At 39.6% G+C, this 27,296-nt stretch overlaps 1 protein-coding gene across 6 annotated transcripts in view; it reads left to right on the forward strand.

The window, feature by feature from the left end:
* The window catches only part of TPK1 (thiamin pyrophosphokinase 1), a 342,946-nt gene that overhangs the window by 235,359 nt on the left and 80,291 nt on the right, over positions 1 to 27,296 (forward strand). For 5 of the 6 annotated variants that reach the window (XM_059073509.2, XM_067041648.1, XM_067041652.1 and 2 more), the window contains one exon: positions 3,549 to 3,660. In XM_059073509.2, the coding sequence (XP_058929492.1) occupies positions 3,549 to 3,660 (112 nt within the window). Of the gene's footprint in view, positions 1 to 3,548; positions 3,661 to 15,396; positions 15,472 to 27,296 lie in introns of those variants that run through there. The other variant, XM_067041651.1, reaches the window with a different exon arrangement.

The following is a 27,296-nucleotide window of genomic DNA, read 5'->3' on the forward strand; positions in this document are numbered from 1 at the left end:
AGAGCCCAGGAGACTGCGGGTCACCTGCACCTCCTCTGATACGCTGTGCGTCCTGGTGGGGACCCTGGCGGTACAGCCCTCATCAGGCTGGGATCCGCCATTGTGAAAAGTCACCAGCATCCCTGTCCCTTCGCTGCTGAAGCCGAAGCAGTTCTCAGGGAATCAGAATTTCTGCAATACCCTCTCTCATGGACCCCCTTGATGAGAAAAGAGGCGTTGTTAACTGCTTTCCAAAGTTACTAAAGTCTGTTACATTTGGCATCTCCGGATGATCATTTGTATTGTATTTATTAGCATCTGTACCTTCAGAGAGAATTGTTTCTATAATGGAAGGTAGTAGGGAGAAATAAAACTCAAAATTCATGTGGCAAGCTCTCAGTGTAAATCAACTTAGGGGAAAGATTCTAAAGAAAGAAACAAAGGTGGCTCATGTCTTAAAAAAAAAAAAAACCAACCTTTTTTTTAGGGGGAAAAAAAAAGCAGAACGAGGTTGTAAAGGCTGCTGAGAAGTGGCTGCATGTTTCTCCGTGTGTGGTACCGCTCGTCTGCTGGCCTCGGTTTTAAACACACCAGCACGTTGCTGTTAGTCCTACGGAAGGGATGAGAAAGTGGAAGGTCACTGAGAGACTTTTAAAAAATAACAATACCGTTTATGCTTAGAGCAGCTTTACATTTACAGAAAATTTAGCAGATGAGATGGAGGGTTCCCATACACCCCCTCTCCTGCTGGCAGTTTCCCCTGTTACCTTGCATTAGCGTGTTACCTTTGTTACAAACAGTGCACCGATGTTGATACATTACTAAGGAAAGTCCCTGATTGACGTTAGCGTTCGCTCCTGGTGTGGTGCGTCTGCGGCTTTGACAGATGCGTCATGTCACGTATTCACCATCACGGTGTCACATAGACTAGCTCTACTGCCCTAAAAATCTCCCGTGCTCCACCCATTCCCCACCCCGCCCCGAAGCCTCAAGTGACCCTCCTCGTGGCTTTTGCGGTGCGCCCTCGGCCTGCAAGCCTCTTTGCCCGCCCGTCGTGAGTTGCCTCTTGTTCACCCTTTGGTTCCCACACAAGCGTCGTTCCTCAGGGAGCCCCTTGCTTGCACGCTTCCCTCCACCCCCCATGCCGGGTCGGATCTCTGATCTGTCCTCTTTCCTCCTTCCCTGTGCTTTGCCTTCCATGCAGTGGTCACAGGTTTCATGTGTACGGTTGGGTGAATAACTTGTCTGTGACACCGGCTTGGAGGTTCGTGAATGAGTAAGAGGGCAGGAGGAAGAGCAGAGCTATTTCAGATCCCATTCCTCAGTCCCGCTGCTGGCGCGTAGGCGTGTTACCCACATTACCAATAACTCAGGACAGGAGCAATTTTTAAATCCCCCTTTAAAAAAACCTGCAACTTTAGGCTCTATTTCCTGATTCCCATATGATGTGAAATGATGAGAAAATAAAGACCACTGCACTTCCTTCTACTCTTTTCCTTACTTGTGTCTTCTGACAATTATAGCATTACTTTTACACTGAAATATGTAGAAAATTTCTGTAATTATAATATGGTTCATATGCCTTTGCTCTAAATTACACTCAAAGAAAAACACCAAAGATCATTATTCATGAATGAGATGAGTTTTTATTTCGCTCCTGACTTTTTCCCATGGCTGTCTCCCAGTTATTCCTCTTTCTTGAATTACTGTTTTTAGTAATTAGTAATTACTAATAATTACTGAATTATTAGAATATTTTCTCTATTTTTTTCCTTCAGAAGAGTCTAAGAATTTCTAAATCTTGTATCACTTCATATCTAAGTTATTTATTTGTTATTTTATTTTTATGAGATTTCAGTGTTGGGTCAGTAGTACTCGTTAGTTCATAGCACATTATCGTCTCTGGTCCAGACAAGAATCCTCATTGGTTGATGGATCCATTGCTTCCCTTTTGTCCCTATATCATTTCCCATTACGCAAACATGTTAGTGTGTGTGTATATATGAATATATATTTTTAATTTTGTTAGTAGAAAAAGTGCCTTATTGTGTTTGCATTTATTTTCATTTACATAGATAGGTTCTGTCATTTATCACGATTCTGTTTCTTACTATGTGTTATATGTTTTCACAATGCACTGTGTTTTCTATCCATCCACATTTCTCTGTGTGCATCTAATCCATTGCTTGGTGTGTATCTACAAGTGTTGCCTACCTTTCTTCCAATGATGGACACCAAGTTCAAATGTATTTTAAATTTTCTTTAAAAATCTTCTTTGTGTTTGAATGTATTTAAGCCCTTCTAATTGAATTTGTGCCCTCTGATTGAATGTTCAAGTGGAAGTATATGTATATGAAGTGTACAGGCAGTAAATGTCTGAATGAACTTGTGTTAAACACAAGGATTCGTATGTATAATAATCTAGAGAATTGTTTTCCGGATAAAAGCAATCTTTTGACAAAAGACAAATCCTGCTTGCATGTTGAGACCTGGATACAGTAGAATAAGTTCTCAGAAACTTACAATATACAGCACAAAAGGCATAGTTGCAATAAAAGTAAAATGACTGTACAAGCAGACCTAGATACCTTAGTTTGGTAATATGTCATATATTAAATACACTTTAAAACAATGTTTTATTAAAATGAAGAATATCTTTTGGAGCTTATTCCTTCAGAGTTATTTGAATTATGAAAAATACCCTTTTTACTCTATTATTGAATGCATGCATGTCTTGACATTTTCCCAGAAGAACTTGAGGTATCTTTCTACAAAGACTGTATACCCTGAGGATAATGAATAGGGTAGGAATGGGAAAGCATTACTTTGTAGGAGAGGCATTTCCAAGTATTTTATTTCAAAGCAAAGCTTGTGGCCTTGATTGAGCATTACATTGAACTTTAACCTTCTTGTAAACTGAAGAATTGAAAACCTGGTAGATTATATCAGTTTTCCTCATCAGAATAGAAGCAGCATACTCATTTCTCAGGGCAGCTACTCTGTTTCCTGGTAGAGGTATGCCCCACTGAGCATCTCCTAGAGCAGCTGTGGGTATAGGAAAGAGGTTAACCACTAGTAGGATTTACATTGAATTCTCAAGGTTAGAAGCCCAGTTCTCAGATAAAAAGCAGAGAGTTTGCTGAGGAAGCAATGTTGTATCTACACTCAAGCAAGTGTTCGATTAAGACCCTAGAATCCCGTATCACTTAGTGCTATATCTTTAGCACATGGAATCTTGGAAGTGGCAGGTAGAGGTAGGAATTCTGATTCCGCCCCTTGTTACCTGTGTGGTCCTGGACACATTTACTCTCTGCAGACTTCGCTTTTCTGATATATAAAGGGAATAATTAACGATAAACCACCTTGTAAAACTGTTGCTAGGATTAAGTCAGGTGAAAGTTCCTAGGATAATTCAGTACATACTACATAAGTATGTTGTTAGGATTAAGTATGATAAACCATGTGAAGTTCCTGGGATGGTACCTGGTGCGTATGACCAGGTCTTCAGTGAGCCTTAATGTGCCTTCTTTCTCTTCCCCATCTTAATGATCATTCCTTCTCTACCTCAGGGAAAGCACAAATTGCATGTAGATACCGGAATGGAAGGTGATTGGTGTGGCCTTATTCCTGTTGGACAGCCGTGCAATCAGGTTACGACAACAGGCCTAAAGTGGAATGTCAGTAAGTAAAACCCTTGCACAAAGGGAGGTTTTCTTTCTTTCTTTTTTTAAAAATTTCTCTTGATAAATAATTAGAAGTGGAATTGCTAGGTCATATGGGAACTCTATGTTTAACCTTTCAAGGAACTGCCAGACTGTTTTCCAAAGCAGCTGTACCAATTTTATATTCCTACCAGTGATGTATGAAGGTTCCAGTTTCTCCATATCCTCACCAACACTTGTTGTTGTTGTTATTATTATTCCCATCCTAGTGAGTATGAACTGTTATCTCATTGTGGTTTTTATCTGCTTTTTCCTGATGACAAATGATGTTGAACGTATTTCCATGTGCTTATGGGCCATTCGTATATTTTCTTTGGAATAATGTCCCTTTAGATCTTTTGCATATATTTTAATTGGGTTATCTCTTTTTTTATGTCGCGTTGTAAGATTCCCTTATGTATTCTGGATAAAAGTCGTTTATCAGATATATGATTTGAAAATATTTTCTCAGAGTCTTTGGCATATCTTTTTATTTTCTGAAATTTAATTAAGTGCATTAAGTTAATCTAATTTAAATTTGATGAAGTCTAATTTTTTTCTTTTATGGATCATACTTCTGGTGTCGTATCTCAGCACTCTTTGCCCAGCCTTCTTCTCGACTCTGTATGCCTGAAACCTACTTTACTTTTCCAGAGAAGTAGCTATTCTTACGAAAATAGTTATTTTTATAATCAAACACCTGAGATTTTATAAGACTAACTGTTCTTACTAAATTTTAAAATGTTCTTCAGTACTTATGAACTGTATTCAGTACTGTACCTCGGTACTAGTCATACTAAAACTGTCTGGTTTGAAAAGAACAAAAAATGAGGTGGATCTGTTCGTGAAATAAATTCCAAAAGAAACCATCAGGCATTATGAAATGAATCATCCCTAGTCTCTAAGAGTAACAGTAATTTAATCAAAGGGCTTTGACTGAATGTCAAAGGGATTATTTCATGATTGACCAAAAATACCTCTACAGTTGTAAAAAGTAAAATACGGATCCATATCATTCTTTTATAACGTGTAAAACTTTGAGGTTCCTACAAGGAAATAACTATTTCAAGAAATAAATACATTGAAGATTAAAAGATATTTTAAAAGGCCTTTCTATGAGCCATTGCTGAAACAATTAGGAAAAAAAAAAGTAGAGATATTTTGAAGCAAACGTCTGGCAAGCTTATCAGAATTTGAAAGGAGGGTGAGACCCATCTCCTCCAGTGCATAGAAATCTGTGACAGGCTTTGAAGGGGTTAGCTGAAACTGACATGCGCTCCCATCAGAAGCTTTATTTGAAAACATTTCCAGCCTAAAACAATTGTTCTACTGTCTGGAGCTCCCATTCTTTCCAAGGACCCAGTCTAGACAATGGTGAGCTTCCTCCTGGATCTGGTAGTGACCTCACTTTCCAAGGCCGACGCCAAGACATGCTGGGACACTGTGCAAAGTGAACAGGAGGGTTGCTTCCTTTATCTTACAGGAACAGGCAAGAGTTGGAGGATACAAGAGATTCTTCTGTGCTCTTTAGAACATCCTCAGAGCCCCTGTGTTCCACACCAAAATGCACATCCTAATTCTTTTTTTTTTTCCTAATTTAAACTTATAAAAATGTTTTATACAATTTTTAAAGGTTCTGCTCCATTTACAGTTATTACAAAACATTAGCTGTATTTCCCACGTTGTGCAGTACGTCCCTATTGTACACCCAGTAGCTTGCACCTCCCACTCGCCTACCCCTATATTGCCCGCCCCCCACTGCTAACCACTCGTTTGCTCTCCATATCTGCGAGTCTGCTTCTTTTTTGTTATATTGACTAGTTGGTTGTATTTTTTAATTCCACATATAAGTGATATCATACAGTATCTGAATAATACAATTTAGTCCAGGAAGGGGCCTTGGGCATGATGGAGCTGTTAATCTTCTTGTCTTGTGATAATGTTTCAGTCCTGCCGAAATGCTCTACACTATTACTTACCTATATATTTACAGATTGCTTCAACTTTTGAAATACATACTTTTTTCTCTACAACTCTGTGAAAATAAGAAATAGGAACTTCACAGGGTATGAAAAGCAACAGAGTTGAGACGCAAGTGTTTCGTCAATGGTATGCGGTAAAAGTGCTAATGAATGGGGTTTTCTGATAGGTAATATTGCCTCATTAAAAAGCCATAAAAATAACTGTGAAATGACACCATGTTGGCTTGGAGAGACGTGGATAGATCTTTTTCACAGAGAGGGTCCTGCTTTACTCAGTGTCATTGTGAAAGCGGAGCTCGATGTCAGTTTGTCTGTCACCCCTACAAAGTGGCAGGACAGGGCTGGACCCAGAGGAGGAGAAAGGAGATGCAGTAACTTAGTCAGGAGTTGCTCACATCCTGGGTCAAGGAGAATAAGCAAGTCCTCGTAAGGAAATGCATCAAAATCTTCCTCAGGTGGTCTGGAGGCTGGCATTCTCCCTGTCTATACCCACACTAAGCTATGATGCCACTTTCTGATAAGAATCAGAAAGTAGTCTGATTCACCTGTTTCAATTTGTGGTATCTCCCATCATGGTCTGTGTTAAAAAACAAGTGCCTGTGGTGGTACCACCATCCAGAAGTGTATCTTTACTAATTTTGTCGAAACTACCTCTATTATAATACTTTAATGCATAGCGGTATACTGTGAACAGTCTGTGGTGTGTGTCTGGCACTAGAGTTTCTCTAGGCTGTGTACACCTGGGACTAAAACAGCTGCATCACAGGCAATGGCATCCTCATCTTTACTAGACCTGCCGTATAGCTCTGAGAGTGCAAATGCCAGTGCACACTCGTCTCAGGAGTACACACGAGTTCCCATGCTTCACGTCCTTACCCTGTTCTTGGTATTGTCAGATTTAATCATTTTTGCCGGTCTGCTGAGTGTCAATGATACTTCATTGTGGTCTCTGATTGCTGGTGAGCGAAAGCATCTTTTTGTAGTTATTAGCCATGTGGGTTTCCTCTTCTGTGAATTGCTACTTTCTTCTGCCCTGTTAGCCCTTGGACTGTTTGTTTCTTCCTTACTAATTCTTAGAAGCTCTTCAGACCCTAATGATCTTCCTCCTGGCTATACATTGCCTTTGCCATTTGTTTCTGCCATTTTTGTACACAGAGAGGTTATTAAGTTAAAGGTAGTCAACTTTATCAGTCTTTTTCTTTCAGATTTTTAATTTCTGTGTCATAAATCATCTTTCTATTCCCTGTGGTTGCAAAGATGTTCTCACAGTTTAGTGCCGAGGGGGATTTTTTTTTTTAGGTTTCTCCTTTCACCTGAAATTGGTTTTTGTGTATGATATGAGTTAGGGATCTGATTTTTTTCCTTACTGATAACGAACTGCCCTAGCATCATTTATCATCCTTTTTCCAGTGATTTGTGATATACCGTAAGTTTTCATATTCATGGGTATGTTTCTTTGATCTCTAGTCTCTTCCTTTGACTTACATTCTTCTTCCTGTACTGATACCACACTGCCTTCATTAACACAGCTTTATAATAAATATTGAAACGTGTCGAGTCTACCAAGCTTGTTCTTCGACATTTTCATGGCTATTCCTGGCTTTTTTCTCTTCTTTGTAAACTTTAGCGTTAACGTGACAAGTGTCACACACACAATGGCATCGTAATTTTTATTGGGATTACATTTAATTTACAGATTATTTGGGGGAGACCAGAACAAATGGGGAAGAGAATTCCTGCATGAAACTGAGTCTTCCCGTCCATAAACATAATGTATCTCTCCATTTAATTAGAACTTTATAATTGCTTTTGGTAATTAAAAAATTTTGTCTAAAAGATTCTGTACTTCTTATATAAGATTCGTCTGTAGAAACCTTGTATTTTGTACTGCTATTGTAACTACACCTTTACAAATTACGGGACTTCCCTGGTGGTCCAGTGGTTAAGCCTCTGTGCTTCCAATGCAGGGGGCGTGGGTTCAATCCCTGGTCAGGGAACTAAGATCCCACATTCTGCATGGTGTGGCCAAAAAATAAATAAATAAATAAAAATGATATTTTCTGAGTTCATTGGTGCTATATACACATACAGCTGACTTTAGTATATTAATATATTGCTGAATACTTTCATTGTTTCTAAAAAAGTGACTTGGTTTTCTATAGAGCCACATTTTTGTTAGTAATCAAGTTTTCTTTCTTCTTCGTCTGTAACAAATAGGATTGTGTTCAGCTATGAGTAACTGAAATAGCAGCTTTAAAAACTGCCCCCCTTTCCCCCTTCATGTAACAAAGTATAGAGTTAAGTAGTTACAGGGCAAGGTTTCTATGGTTTCCTCAGCCTTTGCCTCAAAACATAAGATGTCTCTGTTACAACTCCAGCCACTATGTTCCCCGTTCAGCAGTTCAGCATCGAGTGGGAAAAAACGGAAGAGAGGAAGTAGGGCAGCACATATCGCAGGAAAACAAGGCATCGGGGATTCCCAACATCTCCAGAAATCCTTCCTGCATCTAATCTTGTGCCTCAGTGGCTAGAACTATCAAATACCACCCTAGCAGCAAAGGAGTATGGGACATGAAATTTTTTAATCTAAGGACATAGTCTCACCCCAAATAAAACCGAGGTCCTGTCAGTGAGGAAATAAAGAATGAGTAGGAGTCTGCTCTTCTATCAAAAAATGCCTTTTCTTTGTCCTCCATCTTGATGAACAGTTTAGCCACATATATAATAAAAACTTATTTTAACTTTCTTCCAGCCATACTCTTCTGGATTTCTGTTGTTGCTGTCGATGAATCCACAATCAGACTAATTCTTATTTGTTTATAATCTGTCTTTAACTCTATCTACTCTTTAGACCTTATGTTTTTCTTCGATGTTCTACAGATTTAATACAATATGTTTAAGTGTAACTTCTCTCTCGTTCTGGTTGGTTTTCCTTAGCTCTGACAATTGGTGTCCATTGATTCTGAAAATTTTTCAGATATCCCCATTTTTCAGACAAGGGCATGGTAGTTCAAAGCCCTAGTTAGTGATTTGCCCAAATTCATATCATTAAGGGATTGATACACTCAAAATTTGCATTCAGGTCTTCAATGCTGTTTTTTCTGTTTCTAACTAGTAAATGAAAGACCTTCCATATAAAAAATCACTAAAATGAATTTGGGATAAAGAGAAAAATACAAGAGGAAGTTAACTGTAGACAGGGGAAAGAAAGCAAAGCAGATAGGAAAGAGGACAATAATGGTAGGAAATTAAAAGTAATTTGCATGAAAAATAAAAATCCTGAGGGACAGAACTTTTAACTTCTCTACATTGTTGCCTAAGAAAAATATTAAATGGTGTTGCCCTCCATTTGCCAAGGCCTCCGCTTTATAATGCTCAGATTGAGTTTGAAATTATGCATTCCTTGTTCTTCATTGTTCCTTTTTCTGTGTTTTTTCAAAGAAGTATAGATATAAATGACAGTGAAATAATTTTGTAGCATTGCCTGAAAGAGACTCAAATCTAGCCCAAATGAAAGCGTTTTGAAAGAAAAAAAATTCTGAGAAAACAGTTTGAAAAGATTTTTCATCTCTATGGAAATGCTTTGTAATAAGTGTGTACAGGTACCAAGATTTTCTGCAGGAGTTCTCTGTGAGTTTTTTTTTTCCTATCTATCGATCTATCTATTTATACATCTTTATTGGAGTATAACTGCTTTACAGTGGTGTGTTAGTTTCTGCTTTATAACAAAGTGAGTCAGCTATACATATACATATATATCCCCATATCTCCTCGCCCTTGCATCTCCCTCCCACCCTCCCTATCCCACCCCTCTAGGTGGTCACAAAGCACCGAGCTGATCTCCCTGTGCTATGCGGCTGCTTCCCACTAGCCATCTATTTTACGTTTGGTACTGTATATATGTCCCTGCCACTCTCTCACTTCGTCCCAGCTTACCCTTCCCCCTCCCCGTGTCCTCAAGTCCGTGCTCTACGTCTGTGTCTTTATTCCTGTCCTGCCCCTAGGTTCTTCATGACCATTTTTTTGTTTGGTTTTTAGATTCCATGTATATGTGTTAGCATACGGTATTTGTTTTTCTCTTCCTGACTTACTTCACTCTGTATGACGGACTCTAGGTCCATCCACCACTGTGAGGGTTTTTAAGTGCCAGCCTAACCAGGGAACAGTTCAAGCATCTATTAAAAAACAACAACAGTAACAACTACAGTTGCTATTAATGCAGTTTCAGTGAGAAACTCTCCATTATGCCTCACAAGGTGATTCTAGTCAGTTGTCATGGTTCAACAATAGCTCTACACACTTAAGGTGTATAACCTTTGTGAGCTCACGCCACTAATGTGTGAGATGTTTCATGTTTCTAAATGTCTTTATTATTATTTTAATTATTGCTTTTCTAGTCCAGTGCTTGAAAAAAAGCATTCTGAAACTGTGAGGTCAACATTTCTTCTTTGATTCGAGGACAGTATCTTTTGTGTCTTCATTCTTTTGATAATCAGTGACCGCTTTGAGTTGAAGAGATTGTTACAATTTTTACATAAAACACATGCTTCAAGAATCAAAGTTGATGATAATAAGAATGGCTTTTAAAAAATTATTATTTTCTTTTTGCCCCAAGGAAGATGTTAGCTCAATTTTAAGTTTCCCTCCCCAAGACCATTTTCTCGAGTTTACAGTTTGGTGAAATGACTGTATTTCATCATAGCCAAGATGTCATCAGTTGTAAGATGCATTATTATTTTATGTACACTGAGAAAAAAATGCTACTAATGATAATTGCAGAGATGTGGGGAAAATACATGTTAAAACTGATAAAATATGGTAGATCAAATAGAATAGAAATTTACGAATCAAACTATATGCATAGACATACCACTCTTAAACCTGTAAATTGCAAAAGGCTTTGAAATGGGCAAAAAGATAACCTGCGTATTTTTCAGTGGATTGTTTGGTCTGGTTTAGAGGCCCTTGAAAGGTTATATGATTCTACAGGATACCTAGCTTTTCATCGTCTGTGGCGAGCATTGCCCTCTGAGGAAGGCGCCATTAAGACCCTCATAAGCCTCAGGGTCCGATTGTACCCTCCTTGGTATGCATCCTGGACTTTATGGTACGAACGTAAAAAAGGAGATGGCCTTTGGCCAAATCGCTCCAGGGACTTGCTCAGTTACTGGGAGTCCGTGGTTGTTCCCTTTTAAAGCTAGGAAAAGCAACCCTGGAGGGGAAATTGGTGCCTTTGAGGGAGAAGCCGAGAAGCCAATCAACCAGCTGATGCCGATAAGGCGTGACTAAGCAAATTCCCTGCTTTAGGGGTATATATATGGCTGTGCTTTGTTATTAAACTTGCCTTGCAACCATCAGTTGCTTGTGCCCTTCTGATCCCCTACCTTGGTGCGTTCAGTTCCCTACCCCCTCTCGTCGATTGTTGCTACACTTCGATTGTTGCTACACTTTGAGGACCCGCCGCAGCTGGCGGCAGTTGTCTTTGATTATTTTGCAATGTGTGGAATTAGAGGTTAACTGATAAAGGGCAGATCATACTGTATATGATTCCTGTTCATATAAGTCAGTTGAACTTTTGTTCTGTGAAAACTCCATGGATTATCACCCTATATAAATGGTCAATTTTCCATCTATTAGCAAATCCATTTCAGTATTCCTTGTTGTCTAAATAGGTCTGTCCTCTGTAGTCTCCTTTGAACCAGTTTTTTACATCATAATAGTTTTCTCATTAATTAATGACTTAATTGAAACCTTTGATGTGTTAATTTTATATTTCTTTGAGTCATTATTTTACCCTTTAAAAATTAAAAAAAAATTGTAATCACCTATGATATTTAAAGAATCACAAGCTGTTGCAGTCTTTAAAAAAAAAAACAGTGTGAAGTGTTATTGCAAAATACCACTTCCGGTTGTATGCAGTAGGTCAGAGGGAGCTCTGGGACAAAGGTTTAATGATGTCACTTCCATATTTGTATCCCGGAAAAGGTCTCCCAAAGGGCTGTACTTAAACTGTGCACTCTATATCTGCAAAGGATCATGGCCATGACTGAACCTTTTAAGCAAAAGAAATCAGACCAGTACGCTCTTCTAGAAAGCAAAAGTTGATTCTAGTACTAGTAAACTAAGCTGGAAGGAAATGACATTTTTTAAGCAGTGTTATTGAAATATAATTCACGTATTATAAAATTGTTCTGTTCTTGATCACAGAAAGAAAGCATCCAGTGTTTTTACCATGAACTATGATGTTAGCTGTTGGTTTTTCATAGATATCCTTGATCAGAATGAGGAAATTCTATTCTATTCCTAGTTTGTTGAGTGGTTTTACCATGGAAGGGTTTTGGACTTTGCGTTTTTTTTGGTCTATGGAGATGATCATGGGATTTTTTTAAAAAAAATCCTGTTGATATAATAATATATTACATTAATTGGATTTCCGATATTAAATCAAACTTCAGTCCCTCGGATAAGTTCCACTTGGTCATGATGTATAATTCTGTCTCTGTATTGCTGGATTCAGTTTCCTAGTATATTTTTGAGGATTTTTGCATCCACATTCCTAAGGTACATCGCTTTGCAGAGTTTTTTTCTTGTGATGTCTTTGGTTTTATAATCAGGGTGGTACTGACACCTTCTCTTAAAGTCCAGGCATTCAGGAGGGAACCTCCAGGGAAGTCAACCAAGGCAGCAAGAGTGAAACACCACTGAAGTAGGTCTAGCAGACAGGATGCAGATTTAGGGAGGACGTAGCATAGAGGAAACTCTGGTTGCAGGAGACACGTGAAGTGTGTTCTGATCCAAAGATAGGTGGCACCTTGTATCTTGCCCTCTTTTATTTGTGTGCTTGCTGCTAGAGATGGGAGAGAGGAGAGAATGAGACCTATAGGGCCAGCTTGTATCTAATGAGTAAATAACAGGGGCTGGCTGGCCCTTCTAAGGAGGAAGTTTAGGTCACTGAACATTTAAACAAGGCCAACCTGCTGGGGAAGCAGTTTCATTTACAGGAAGTTATATCGAATAATCTCTAAGTGTTCCTTTAAAAAGCAATGATCTCCACACACGGATAAAGAAAAGGAGCAGCCTTTCCCCCTTCTGTGTTTAATTGGCCATCAATGGCTTTGCATCTTCACTGCTTTATATTATTAATTTAGAAAAGTCATTAATGTTTCCATAGGTCATTTTTATTTATAAATAGAAAGTGCTAGCTATAAATTCCAATATTGATTTTTCTCCAATAATAACTTTTTACTAAGGATCTTTCAAACCTTAGGAATAATAAGTTCCCTCACAAATTTATGTAAATTTAAATGTGTGAAAGATTTATTTTTCATAATAGCTGTACCTAGAATATTACATTTATTTATATATGTATAAATAAATTAGGATGATAATTACAGGTAAATATTTTCATAAAGGTTTCTCAAGGAAGCCTTACATTTCTATTTGTAGGGCTCTGAATATTTTCAAATATTTGGTAAGATTTAAAGTGTAACAGTGCATACTGAGTTCATTGCTCTAGGCTGTATTAAGTGTTTTTTTTTTTATTGGAGTATAGTTGATTTATAATGTTGTATTAGTTTCTGCTGTACAGCGAAGTGAGTCAGTTATACATATACATATATCCACTCTTTTTTAGATTCTGTTCCCATATAGGTCATTACAGAGTATTGAATAGAGTTCCCTGTGCTATACAGTAGGTTCTTATTAGTTATGTATTTTATATATAGTAGTGTGTATATGTCAGTCCCAATCTCCCAATTTATCCCTCCCCCCTTCGCCCTCAGTAACCATAAGTTCGTTTTCTACACCTGTGACTCAATTTCTGTTTTGTAAATAGGTTCATTTGTACCATTTTTTTAGATTCCACGTATAAGTGATATTATATGATATTTGTCTTTGTCTGACTTCACTTGGTATGACAATCTCTAGGTCCATCCATGTCGCCGAAAATGGCATTATTTAGTTCTTTTTTATGGCTGAGTAATATTCCATTATATATATGTACCACATCTTCTTTATCCATTCCTCCATCGATGGACATTTAGGTTGCTTCCATGTCCTGGCTATTGTAAATAGTGCTGCAATGAACATTGGGGTGCATGTATCCTTTCGAATTATGATTTTCTTCAGATATATGCCCAGGAGTGGGATTGCTGGATCATATGGTAGTTCTATTTTTAGTGATTTCTTGTATTTTCGACTATGTTATGGAAATAACAGAGTATTACATTCTTGATTAATGGAATATATTTAAAAAGAAACCTTTATTGTTGATACCACATCTTGATTTTTTAATTAAGATCCTTGATGGTAAGTGCCAGCAAGTGACAATTTCTATGATGTATAGTCCAGACTATATGAATGTTATTTCCTTTACTTAGAATCTAGGATAATTATATTGATAGTATCAGAAGGCACATCATCATTTGTCTTGACCTATGATTTTCAAATGAAATAATGAAGAACTAAAAGTGACTTCCGGGCTTCCCTGGTGTCGCAGTGGTTGAGAATCCACCTGCCGATGCAGGGGATATGGGTTCATGCCCCGGTCCAGGAAGATCCCACATGCCGCGGAGTAGCTGGGCCCGTGAGCCATGGCCGCTGAGCCTGCGCATCCGGAGCCTGTGTCCCGCAACGGGAGAAGCCACAACAGTGAGAGGCCCGCGTACCACAAAAAATAATAATAATAAAAAAAATTAAAAAAAAAAAAAGTGACTTCCACAAATCACATGGTCTTGTAGGGCCAGAGCTGGCCTGGAACACAGTTGTCTCTATCCCAACACAGGGCTTTTTCCTCCTAGGTTCCTTCACTACTAGCAGTGTAGAAAACTTTGATATTTGATAATAGATTCAAATATATATAAAGATAGATAAATGTAAAATGTGTGATGTTTGATAGGTAGATTGAAAAATATAACCATATTTGTTAAAATTTTCATGATATAAGTTTTCAGCTGTATCAGTTCCAAATTGCTGCTATAACAAATTACCACAAACTAGAGGCCTAAAACAACAAGCTCATCATCTCCAGTTCCGGAGATTGAAGTCCCAAGTGGGTCTTATGAGACTAAAATCCAGGTATTGACAGAGCTGCAGTCCTTCTGGAGGCTAGAGTGGAGAATCCTTTTCTTACCATTTCATCCTCCAGAGGCTGCTCACATTTCTTGACTCATGATTCCTTCCTTCATTGTCAAGGCCATCAGTGTAGCATCATCAGATCTCTCTTTCTCTGACCTCTGCTTCTATTGTCACCTCTCTTTCTCTGACTCAGACTCTGAGCCACCCTCTTTTAAGGAAGTTGTGACTGCACTGGGTAATCCAGGATAATCCTAGCTCGTGCTTTTTCATTTAATCACATCTGAAAAAATCCCTCCTGCCATGCAAGTAACTTATTTACAGGTTCTGAGGATCACAGTGTAGACATTTTGGGGGGGCCATTATTGAGGCTGTCATTTAAGTCTGTAATCAATAAGTTCAATAATTTCCTGGAATAATGCATATTGAATACAGTTATTACATCACTGAATCTTTACAGTTACTCTGAAAAGTAATGTATGAAGACTGTTTATATGTCCTTGAGAAACTGAATCTCAGTGTTATTAATCTTGGCCTCAGATAACGTGTGGTAAAGACTCAAGACAAAATAGACACAAAATATTGTGTGAGCATGATTTATTTGGTGTCCACAAAGGGGTGAGAGTGGCAATTTCCTTTCACTCTGGTTTCTGTTCTCCAAGGGTTGTGGTCAAGTTTCGTCCAGCGTATATTCTGATCCCTGGGAGCCATGAAGGAAGTCAGAGGGTTTGCATCTGGTCAGCCGTGAGTTTGTAATTGGGCTTTTATTAGACATATTCCTTCTTTCTATCCTTTTCTGATTCCTTCTCTTTTTTAGCCTTTGAGGCTGCATGTTAATGAGAAACTGATAATTTCTACCAATAACAGACAGCAATCTGATGTGTGATTAAGATGGTGAAAAACAAAAGGCAGAAAATTTGACTCTTTTTATATTGCTTTCTTAGTTACATATTATTAGAGTCTCAGGACTCTACGGGTCCTTAACAGTCAATCAGATGTGTATCATTAATTTGCTGAGCACGCATACACCTGCAAACTACCGATTGACTGCTTATCTGCTCTCACTTTTTTTTTTTTTTTTCTTTTTTTTTTCGGTACACGGGCCTCTCACTTTTGTGGCCTCTCCTGTCACGGAGCACAGGCTCCGGACGCTCAGGCTCAGCGGCCACGGCTCACGGGCCCAGCTGCTCCGCGGCATGTGGGAATCTCCCGGACCGGGGCACGAACCCGCGTGCCCTGCATCGGCAGGCGGACTCTCAACCACTGCGCCACCGGGGAAGCCTTGCTCTCACTTTTATACCCGCCCCTTCCACACACACAAACACCAACGCCGCACACATATACTTGCACTACAATATGGTACAAATTTGGGTTTTTTTATTATATACATAGATTTGATCAGTCTGGGGTCATAGAACACAGAACTGCCACTTTTGATAAGTTCTGAATATTAAAACTGAGGAATAATTGCACAAAATGACAATCATGGGGAACTTGAGGACCCAACTTTTATGAAAAAGGCAAAGTTGGGTAAGGGGGAGCTTGATAAGCAGTAGATGTTATTTCTCTGGGGAGAAAAATACAAAGAGGAACAAGATGGGTTTTTTTAGACTATGTTATTCTGCAGGATTTTCAAAAATTATCCTGGTAAGCAAATATTACATTTCCAGACATATAAGACTAATGACATACAGCCTACAACAAATTTGTATTAAATTCTGTATATTTGGTTAACTCAGCTCCAATTCTGTTTTCTATGTTATAGGATTTGAAGCAGATATGAATGACTTTTCGTAAGTCCTTACTCTTTTGTGACTCTGCTGAGAGCACAAGAAACCAACAATAGTTGACTGTATGCCATAATCATCCTGTTTTGTTTCTAGAAAACTCCCAACAACCTGACGGCGCACATTTGTTATGGTTGAGTCTAGGCATTTAATATGAAAACAATTAACATGCATTTGTAGGGAATATGACAAATGGGAATTTGTGAGCAGACCACTTTTTCATGGACCTGCATTCAAGAACACTGTTAGAACTCAGGCATGCCTCCCAAGTTGTTTAAATGAGTTGATTTCCTAGTATTTATGTGGGCAGGTTGACTGATGAGAATGACTTCGGTACAAGCTCGAGTCCCTTTCTATTTCCCCTCCTCCAGGTTTCACTTTTGTGCTGATTCAGATGTGAGCTCTGTGCATTCAACCATCCAGCTAATATATTGAGACAAGAAAGCAATAACTTTTGCTTATTACACGAATTGTAGAGAAAGAATCAAGGGGTTCAGATGAATAAACTTTTACTATGGGAACAGCTCACTGGGCATAATTTTCTTCTGGGTCCAAATAATCATATCGTGTGTCTTGAATATACTTTCTTCTACCTATCTTTTCTCTACACTCATTCTTATTCAGGTATAACATCAACTCTTTTATGAATGCAGAGTAGTATTATCCTCATTTTATAGATGAGGAAACTGAGACCCAGAATGTTGAATGAATTGTCCAAGTTCGTGTTTCCTAACTTATTTCTCCATGCACAGGAAGTGGATCCGTCACTGGTTATTTACATATCTATTTTTAAAAGCTTTCCACTTGGTGAAGTAACCTATCTCAACATCCTTTTTCTAAATGAAAATAGAATTTTCCCCGACATTGGGCAGGTTCTAAGACAAAGGAGACAGAGAATTAACACCTTGGCAATTAAACTCATGATATGGGCCCTACCTAAGACATTCCTTTCCACTCTGTGAGCCACAAATCAGAACCCGTGCAGATTTGAAGAGTGTGTAATTTAAGTGTAACTTATTCTCACCGTGATGTGTGATTATAAACCAAATGTCATTCATCACGGTTCTCAAGTATTCGTGGTAAGGACTCAAGGGAAAAAAAAAAAGATATGTACTTAGCATTCACAAAGGGGGATAAATGGTTAAAGCAGGATTTTTGATGCAAAGGAAAGAACAGTGATAAAAGGGCAAGATGGTTTGGCTGCAGGAGATTTAGATGGCAGGCAGGTTTCTCAGCTGTGAGCTGCTCCTGTGTCCTGTAGATTGTTTGGAGGCCAGATTGTGAAAAAGCTGAAAATATTTAGAGAACACTAGGCTTAAATTCAAAGAAGGGCAGATCACACTGGGGAAATGCCCAAAATGCAGACTAAATTAGAAGCATCTGCATAAAGGCGCTTTGACATATGTCTGTGGACCCCAAATAAAGTTTGTAGTGAAGAAATATTTGCATAATGTGTTTTTGTTACAGTGCAAGGGAAACTCAAGGTACAGATTTCATAGAAAGTAAATTCTCAAGCTTAAGAGGTGTATTTGGGAAGTAGCAAGAGAGGATAGAGGTCTTCTTCCGTTTTGAGATTATAAAACAGCCGGAAGGGGCTTCCCTGGTGGCACAGTGGTTGGGGGTCCACCTGCCGATTAAGGGGACACGGGTTTGTGCCCCGGTCCGGGAAGATCCCACATGCCGCGGAGCGGCTGGGCCCGTGAGCCACGGCCACTGAGCCTGCGCTTCCAGAGCCTGTGCTCCGCAACAGTAGAGGCCTGCGTACCGCAAAAAAACGCACAAAAAAACACAGAAGAACAGCCAAAAAAGGAAACAAATCAATGCTTTAAACCATTTGACAAAGTAACTCTCTGGAGATTACTATATAACATATAACTTACCTTCCTCTCTCTGTGTAATTTGTACCTTGAATTTCCCTTGAAACGTAGCAAAAAACATTTATGCAGCTATTTACTTCAGTTAATAATGTGGAGGAAAGATGACAGTAGGGTTCAAGCTCTGACGGTGAGACGAATGAATTATATGGCCCCAGGACGTCATGTGGATCCTTAATCTATACAAAGAGGGTTGCTAGATGGTGTCAGAGGTTTTCTTCAGTGTGGAACTGTGGCTTCTGAAGCCACAGAGAAATAAGCGGGTCCAGATCATAAATGCCAGGAGCTTAGTTTTCAAGGAGACAGCTCTCTCCTCCTTAATTCCCTATGTGATGGCAATTAAAGTCCCCATGGGAAGCCGCAAGAGGGCCAGACTCAGGAGACGTTTGTCTGGGGTTGCTGTGTCGGGTTGACGTGCAGCCCCTTTCCTCATGGATTTCGTGCGATGTAGTTCACTGTATGGAAGTGGCTTTGAATGTTGCAAAGGAGGACGTACTGTGTCATCGTTACAGTTCATCATCTCTTGCTAAGGTTCTCACTCTTCAGAAGTTCACAGTGAGGCTAAAAATGGGAGATGATGATGATTATTCCTCATTTACTCTGAGAAAGAATGGATGCTCTGGCTGCAGCGATACAACGTTTTCTGATAATGATTTATTAGTACTGCTGTGATCTCCTGCTTGCCCCAGTGCCAATGTCATACTTTGGCCGCCTCTCAATTTATTTGCAGGGTTTCACTTTGGAGAAATCATATCGGCCTTTTTCACTCATCTGTTTTCTAGACCACATTTAATTGCAAATTAACAACTTGTCTCTCAACTGTTCCTAAGTCTGGCTTTTCTTGTGTGTGTGTGTGTGTGTGTGTGTGTGTGTGTGTGTGTGTGTGTGTGTGTCTGTCTGTCTGTCTGTCTGTCTGTCTGTCTTAAGAACGTGCTTAGAAAACATTATCAAAGCAAGAAGGCTTTCTGATTTTACCAGCTACAATTGATAACCAATTTTTATTTTTAACCATCGAAAAAAAATATTTATTTGCAGTATATCAATGTTAAGTCTGCCAGGAGAGAGAAACAGGTTCTGGGCAATTTAAATCTGACATATAATTAAGAAAAATACATGTTCAAACCTGAGGTGTTTTCAGTTGACCTGAATCCCACCAAAGGCTGATATTCTACAGATAAAGTAAATAAAGTTTTATTTCCTATACCTTGCATGGTACATTACTAACTAACAGGCAAATTAAATAAAGAAGGCTCCCCCGTTCTAGGATACATTACTGAGGTCGGTGGGTATCTGGCTTGTGCTTGTTGGACAAAGTGAAGAAAGGCAGAGGTGCCGGCCTCCTTCTCATCCTGACCCATTGCTGCTGCAATTGTGATGTAATTAGGAGTGCTGCTCTCACCTGCCCTGAGGTTTCATTCTCTTTCCTTTAAAATGTGTGACTTTGAACTAAATGATCTCAATCTTTTTCATTAAGTCTTTCTTCTTTATTCTCAATAGCAGAATTAGACTATTTTGTTCTCTCCTCCTGAATATCTGTGAAAAGCACTTGAGGTCCAACACACATGCCGTTTCCCCCTAACATGTCCCCAACCCCTAGTATTCCCAGAATATGTTCTCCCTTGAATATCTTCCTCTCCCTTACCCCCCCACTATAATCTTCACTCATCTTCAAGGGCCATTTCAAATCACATCCTTCACAAAGCTTTCCTAACTAAATGTGATTTTTCTTTCTTAACTTTGAATTCCTAAAGTGTGCTGTGCACCTCTTCAGTGTGTTTACTGTTAGTATCATTCTCTGTGCAAATTTTTTATTCCTTTTATTAGAATGCATTCGCCTCAAGGATTTGGTGCTGACATCTGTGTTTCCTCTTAGTCCTCTGGGATAGAGCCTTGCGTGTTTTGTGTAGTTAGCAACCTTTTTTAAATGAGCAAGTGCATTTTACCCCCATGAATTCTGTAATGGGACACAGAGTCAATTGCATTATAGTAAAAGATGCCGAAGCAAGAGTTCTATATTGTAAACCTTTAAAACAATTAGAATAATGAGGGCTAAGTTCAATTTTAAGGGTGAAAATAGTTGTAAAAACCCTGCCAAAAGTTGATATGGTTTAAAGTGATGCCATTTAGAATATGAATGTTACCAAAGATGGCTTTTTAGTATGAGTGAGTGTGTGTGTGTGTGTGTGTGTGTGTGTGTGTGTGTGTGTGTGTGAGAGAGAGAGAGAGAGAGAGAGAGAGAGGTGCCTATCTAGGGAGTGGGCAGTGCAGGAGTGAATCTGTAGAAATGTCACCATGTGGAGGATTTGGAGTGTTCAGTGAATTCATTGCTCCCCTAGATGCTTTTCTCTGACCCATTTGTTTACTGCTCTTAACATGAGGCAAGGTCTAAAGCATTTCATTTTTAGATTCCCCTCTTACAGATGTTGAAGATGGTGGAAAACTATAATGGGAGGGCAAGTGTCATTATAAAAAGAAAAGAAAACGGAATTGGTTCTCTTACTGTGTCTTAATTCATGAAACTTCTAATATTTGCTGTGCAAAAAGAAGAAAAACAGAAAAATCCTAGTTTGGTTTATTCTCCTGTGTCCTAGAGGACACTCTTACGGCATTATATAAATGTAAAAATTGGGTTTGTTTGTTCCATTCATTTTGTATCTTTACTTTATCCACTTAACTAGATTATTAATTTCTCTAGTTTATGAGCCCTTTAAGTTTTCCATCCCATCCTATTTAGTAACAGTTTTAACACTAGGTGTTCAAATGACTTGATAAATAACAGGATTCCTTATCAAATTGGTCCTTCGTTTTCATATCCATATTATATACATTCTTCCACTGTTATCAGTGAGAAGTGGATAAGGAAGTGGTTACTTAGCCTTGGGAAATAGTTGTATTTACATGTTGGTAGGAAATAGTGGATCCTGAAAAAAAATGACAGGAAAGAGTGGGCAAGGCAGGAAGAGGAAAGGATGACGTAGTTTATCCAGTGAGTAGGATCATGTGCAAAACAGAGTTAAAATGGGTGGATTTCACTGAGGAAATGTTTCGGTCACTCTTGAAAATGCAGAAAAGTAGTAGCATAGTCAGGCAGGGCCAGATTTCTGTTTTTCAAGGTGGTTAGAGAAGAGTTAGATGCATGTTGAGAGCACAATGGCAGCAGCTTTATTAAGCTTTTTAAAAGACGTTGATCAGTGATACAAGAATCAATATAGGTATGGAGTTTAGTTATCCAGGAGACCCTTACGTCCAGGGTGTAAAAAGAAGTCTATTTATGTTGAACGTCAAAAGGAGGCAAGAAACTCGAGACCCAGGAGAGGTGGGAGAAATGGGGAAATGCTGGCTGAAGAGGGGAAGGGCCGCAGCAGTGGGAGGCTTTCGAGGGACTATGCTTAGCTCCACCTTCGAAACTAGAAATGAGAGATACGTTGAGTTAGGTTTTAAGGTGAAGATGCTTATGGATGAAGGCACTCACTGATCATGGGTGGCATGGATCTTTATCAATAAGTCAGGCGCAGCATCGGTGGATAAGACGCAAGGATAAAGTTGGGATTTAGAGGGCTTCCCTGGTGGCGCAGCGGTTGGGAGTCCGCCTGCCGATGCAGGGGACACGGGTTCGTGCCCTGGTCCGGGAAGATCCCACGTGCCGCGGAGCAACTAAGCCCGTGAGCCGTGGCCGCTGAGCCTGCGCGTCCGGAGCCTGTGCTCCGCAACGGGAGAGGCCACAGCAGTGAGAGGCCTGCGTACCGCAAAAAAAAAAAAAAAAAAAAATTGGGATTTAGAAAGTGTGAAATACCTATCGACGGGAGTGAGTGTGCTAAAAAAATAATAATAATAGCTTTTGAATAAGCTTTAGACCACAGCAAGGACCAACTGTTGAACATAAAGGAGTCTTCACTTCTGAACATTTCCCTAGAAGAATGTTGGTGGGGAATAGTGGACAGAGAGGATCGGGACCACTGCTTACTGGCAAGTTGCCTGCGGCAGTAATTCTCAAGTGCCACGCGGTCTCCGTCAGCTATAAATGATGCCACAAGCAACCTGTAACTAAGTATGAGTACTCATAGTTTTGGGGTGATTTTTTTTAAAAATTCATTAAAGCAGATTTAAGGTCACTCTTAAAATACTATCTCTCACTGGCAGTTCCGTGCGTTCCCTTGGACTGAAAAGCAACCTGTGGTTTAGAGTCAGGGTTATGGAAATTGTCCCTTCACCCTTACCTGTTGGTGCCTCATGGCTAATTGTTGGGGCAATCACAAATTATTCAGAGTTTTGTAGTTGAAACTTTATAGTTAACTGTGTTTTCTGTTTAACTTTACCCATGATTACAATTTTAATAAAGAAGGTAGGAAAAGAAGAAGAAAATGAGAGTAGTACATCAATAACCTTATTGCACTTGCCCCTAAATAGTCTAAGAATTCAGTGGGCAGTGGTGGCGAGGTTACTTTGCTATGTGTGTCAATAAAGCCAAACAAATTGATGACAAATTGTTAGCCGGACGTGATTTTGCTCTCTTCATTTCTCATTAAGAAAATGCTTGTCCTTTGCTCCGTCTGGTCCTGAGCCCCTTCTCTCTATAAACTGTCCCTAAATGATCTTATCACGGCCAATAACTTTAAATACATCTACATGCCGTTGCTTCTCTCATGTATAGCTCCACCCCTTACCTCTCTGATTTTCTTCACTTGCCCTGGAATTCTGGGCACATAAGCTGCTCTAGAGCATAGAAACTTCATGTCTTTTGTTTAGAAGTTGTCCCTCCTGCAGAGAAGAGTGTCTGGTGCAGAGGCGTTGTTGAGTAAACCTTTGTCAAATGAGTGTCTAAGAACCTTATCTAAGATAACGTGACCACGACAAAATGCTTGGGTTTTGCTCCAAATGTTCTGTTTTCCCCATGTCAGTAAACCAACACAGACACAGTTGCACAAACCAAGAACCTTAGATGACTTCTTCCTTTCTCCCCGTCTACTCTTTCATGATCCATGTCCAGGCCATCTTCTTTTTTTTTTAGCATCTTTATTAGAGTATAACTGTTTTACAATGGCATGTTAGTTTCTGCTTTATAACAAAGTGAATCAGCTTTATGTATACATATATCCCCATATCCCCTCCCTCTTGCATCTCCCTATCCCACCCCTCTAGGTGGACACAAAGCACCGAGCTGATCTCCCTGTGCTACGCAGCTGCTTCCCACTACGTATCTATTTTACATTTGGTAGTGTACAGATGTCCATGCCACTCTCTCACTTCGTCTCAGCTTACCCTTCCCCCTCCCCATGTCCTCAAGTCCATTCTCTACGTCTGCATCTTTATTCCTGTCCTGGCCCTAGGTTCTTCAGAACCATTTCTTTTTTTAGATTCCATATATATGTGTTAGCATACGGTATGTTTTTCTCTTTCTGACTTACTTCACTCTGTATGACAGACTCTAGGTCCATCCACCTCACTACAAATAACTCAATTTCATTTCTTTTTATAGCTGAGTAATATTCCATTGTATATATGTGCCACATCTTCTTTATCCATTCATCTGTCAGTGGACACTTAGGTTGCTTCCATGTCCTGGCTATTGTAAATAGAGCTGCAATAAACACTGTGGTACATGACTCTTTTTTGTGTGTGTGTGGTACGCAGGCCTCTCAGTGTTGTGGCCTCTCCCGTTGCGGAGCACAGGCTCGGGATGCGCAGGCTCAGCGGCCATGGCTCACGGGCCCAGCCACTCCGCGGCATGTGGGATCCTCCGGGACCGGGGCACAAACCCGTGTCCGCTGCGTCGGCATGTGGACTCTGAACCACTGCGCCACCAGGGAAGCCCGCATGACTCTTTTTGAGTTATGGTTTTCTCAGGGTATATGCCCAGTAGTGGGATTGCTGGGTCGTATGGTAGTTCTATTTGTAGATTTTTAAGGAACCGCCATACTGTTCTCCATAGTGGCTGTATCAATTTACATTCCCACCAACAGTGCAAGAGGGTTCCCTTTTCTCCACACCCTCTCCAGCATTTGTTGTTTGTAGGTTTTTTGATGATGGCCATTCTGACTGGTGTGAGGTGATACCTCGTTGTAGTTTTGATCTGCATTTCTCTAATGATTAGTGATGTTGAGCATCCTTTCATGTGTTTGTTGGCAATCTGTGTACCTTCTTTGGAGAAATGTCTAGTTAGGTCTTCTGCCCATTTTTGGCAGGCCGTCTTCTTATCTCTCCTGGAATCTGCAGTGGGCTCCTGCTCCATCACCTCATTAAATCATCCTTCACAACATGACCAGAGCAATCGTTATAAAGCCAAAATAAAACTACGTCTCCCAGCATTTGGAACCCTTTGATGACTTTCCTTCATATTTCAAATAAAAGCCACGTTCCTGTCTGTGCCGAGGTCCTGCTCTAGGATCTGGCCTCCTCCTGCCTCTCCAGCCACTGGTACCACTCTCCCCTCACTCCCTGGCTGTAGTTAACTGCCCTTTGGGTTCCTGCCTTCGGCTCTTTGGGCTTGTTCTTCTCTCTGCCCAGAATGCTGTTCTTCATGTGTTCCTATCTTCCGATGGATCTCCCACATTGTATCATTTGAGTCTCAGCTAAGATGTTACTTCTTCATGGAGATGGTTTCTCATAAGCAGATCTGAAACAGTACCCACGCCCTCCCCTCCCAACAAAGCACATTGCCCTGTTTTACCTTCTTCATCGCAGTCATTACCGTTCGACTCTTTTTAAATTATTGAGAGCTCTCTTCCCCTCAGTAAAGTTAAGCTTCACGAGAGCAAGGACATTGTCTGTCTAATTCTTTGCTTTATCTTGAGTACTTAGAATGGTTCCTGCATAGAGTGAGTGCTGAGCAACTAGTTGCTGAATGTAAACTCTCTACAGGATGGCGTCCCGTGGTAGTGCCAGAATTAAATCGGGAAAGAAGGATTAGCCTCATTGAGCCTCTGAACCTCGCGTTCCATCTGCATCATTAAGAGTGGCTACAGTTAATTCTCTTAGAAAGAATTAGGGACAGCGGCCACTAAAGTAGAGCAGGAGGTTTGGGTGGAGATGGGTACAGTGCCCTGCTGCCTGGTCCCAAACTATTTTGGACCAAAGCATAGAGGATGTAGAAGAGGCAGCACTAGGATGGAACCAGAGACAGTATTTGAGATGAATCAGAAATGGTAATATTTGCCAAGGGAGATCTTTCTGTTTGACAGTCCGTCTAGCTGAGGTGTTTGAGATATCCCATAAAACAGAAGTCTTAAAGGAACCCTGTTTATCACTGTGATCCAATTCGGCTGTGTCCAAAATCTGGAGTCCACCGCTGGGTGGTCGGCTCTCAATCCGCAGGAAAAACCAAATGCTTCATATTCTTAGGCTCATTATTGTCAGTCGCTCATAGTTCAAGGCCAGTGCCCTAGAATGGGCCATTTATTGATGCTCTGAAATCCACAGCTTCCATTTTCTGAATCCCTCCTTATTTTCTAGGCTCCTTTAAAGCAGCTGTTGCCTTTTGAAGATGTATACCTCCAACCAGATGCTATCTTTCATTTCTCTGAATCTTCAAAGCATTTGGGAGTGTCTCTTTAAGGCACTTCAGGCTTGGATTGTAAGATTTGTATAATTGTCTTAGGTTCCTTCCCCTACCTAGATCAGAAATAGAGGCAGAAACTGAGTCCTAATCATTCCTATGCCCTCTAAAACACAATCCCATGCCTTAGACATTCATGAATCAGTGTGAAACTTGAAAGAAATTCTGCTGTTTACTAGGTGTGTGACCTTGTGATTTACTTCTGTAAGCCGACACTTTCTCATCTCTAAAACTGAGTTAATGATAGAGAAAATAAAAACCACATCATAGGACTGTCAAAAGAATTAAGCGAGATAGCGTATACAGTGCTTGGCACAGAGTGTATTAAGTAGTGGTGTTATTATGGTGATGGATTTTATGGGTTCCCCAAATGTCAACCCCAGGAGAACCTAAGAATGACCTATCTTAAGTGACTATCTTTGATTCTAATATTAATGACATTCTAAAATATTGACTGTCATAGGGCCAATAATAAATATAGTCCCAAAAATTCAACTGTGAATATAGGTCTATATCCTTAATCAAGAAAAAAGTTAACAGTGGAAAATCACTTCTGAGTCTTATAAATAGGAAACTGGATTTCCTAATGGGTTATTTAAAATACTTTGGAAGCATAAATACACCTGGAGCACTCAAGCTATAAGTTGGTGACTCAGAGAACAAGGGCACAGAATTCTGAAATAAGCAATAGCAAATGGCCACTTGAGGTCTCAAAGAGCAAATTGCAGAAAATAAATTAATTCATTTAAACATGCATGAATCTCCTGAGGGGGGGAATAACCTGAAATGGTGCTGAATGATTTCCTTAGTTATGTGTGTTCTGAAGTATTAATAATGCCTTGTTTTGTGCCTTTTACCTTTGATGAGAACAGATCCCAGAATCGTTTGCCTTATTAAATTGTCTTCAAAGTAATTTAGATTATAAAACAGCAAATTCCAGTCAAAGTACAGATTGGTTTCATTGATTTGGAAAAGTGGATAGCAAGTTTATCAAAGGATAGATGGATCCTGGAGGGAATGAAAAGTGATTATGATTAAATCGTTAGAAAAGAGCTTTGGAGAGGCTGACATAATTTTGCAGAAACTTCTTAAAAGTTTGAAACTTGCCTACCTTTCTGCTAAAATATATGCAAAGATTTTATCAACCTGTCTGATACTGTGTGGCATGGCAATTGAAGTTCTAAGAATCAATATACTCATTTGTAGACTATAGGGTAGATTTTGTATATTTATCAGAATTATTACTCAGTTATTTCCAGGTCTCATCAGATGTTTTAATTTTCATTCTGGGAACCACAGACACAAAAATCCCAGCATTTTATGTGCTTGCATACTTAAACTTTACGGTT

This window comes from Kogia breviceps, chromosome 9, assembly GCF_026419965.1.
Source record: "Kogia breviceps isolate mKogBre1 chromosome 9, mKogBre1 haplotype 1, whole genome shotgun sequence".
Lineage (NCBI taxonomy): Eukaryota > Metazoa > Chordata > Mammalia > Artiodactyla > Physeteridae > Kogia > Kogia breviceps.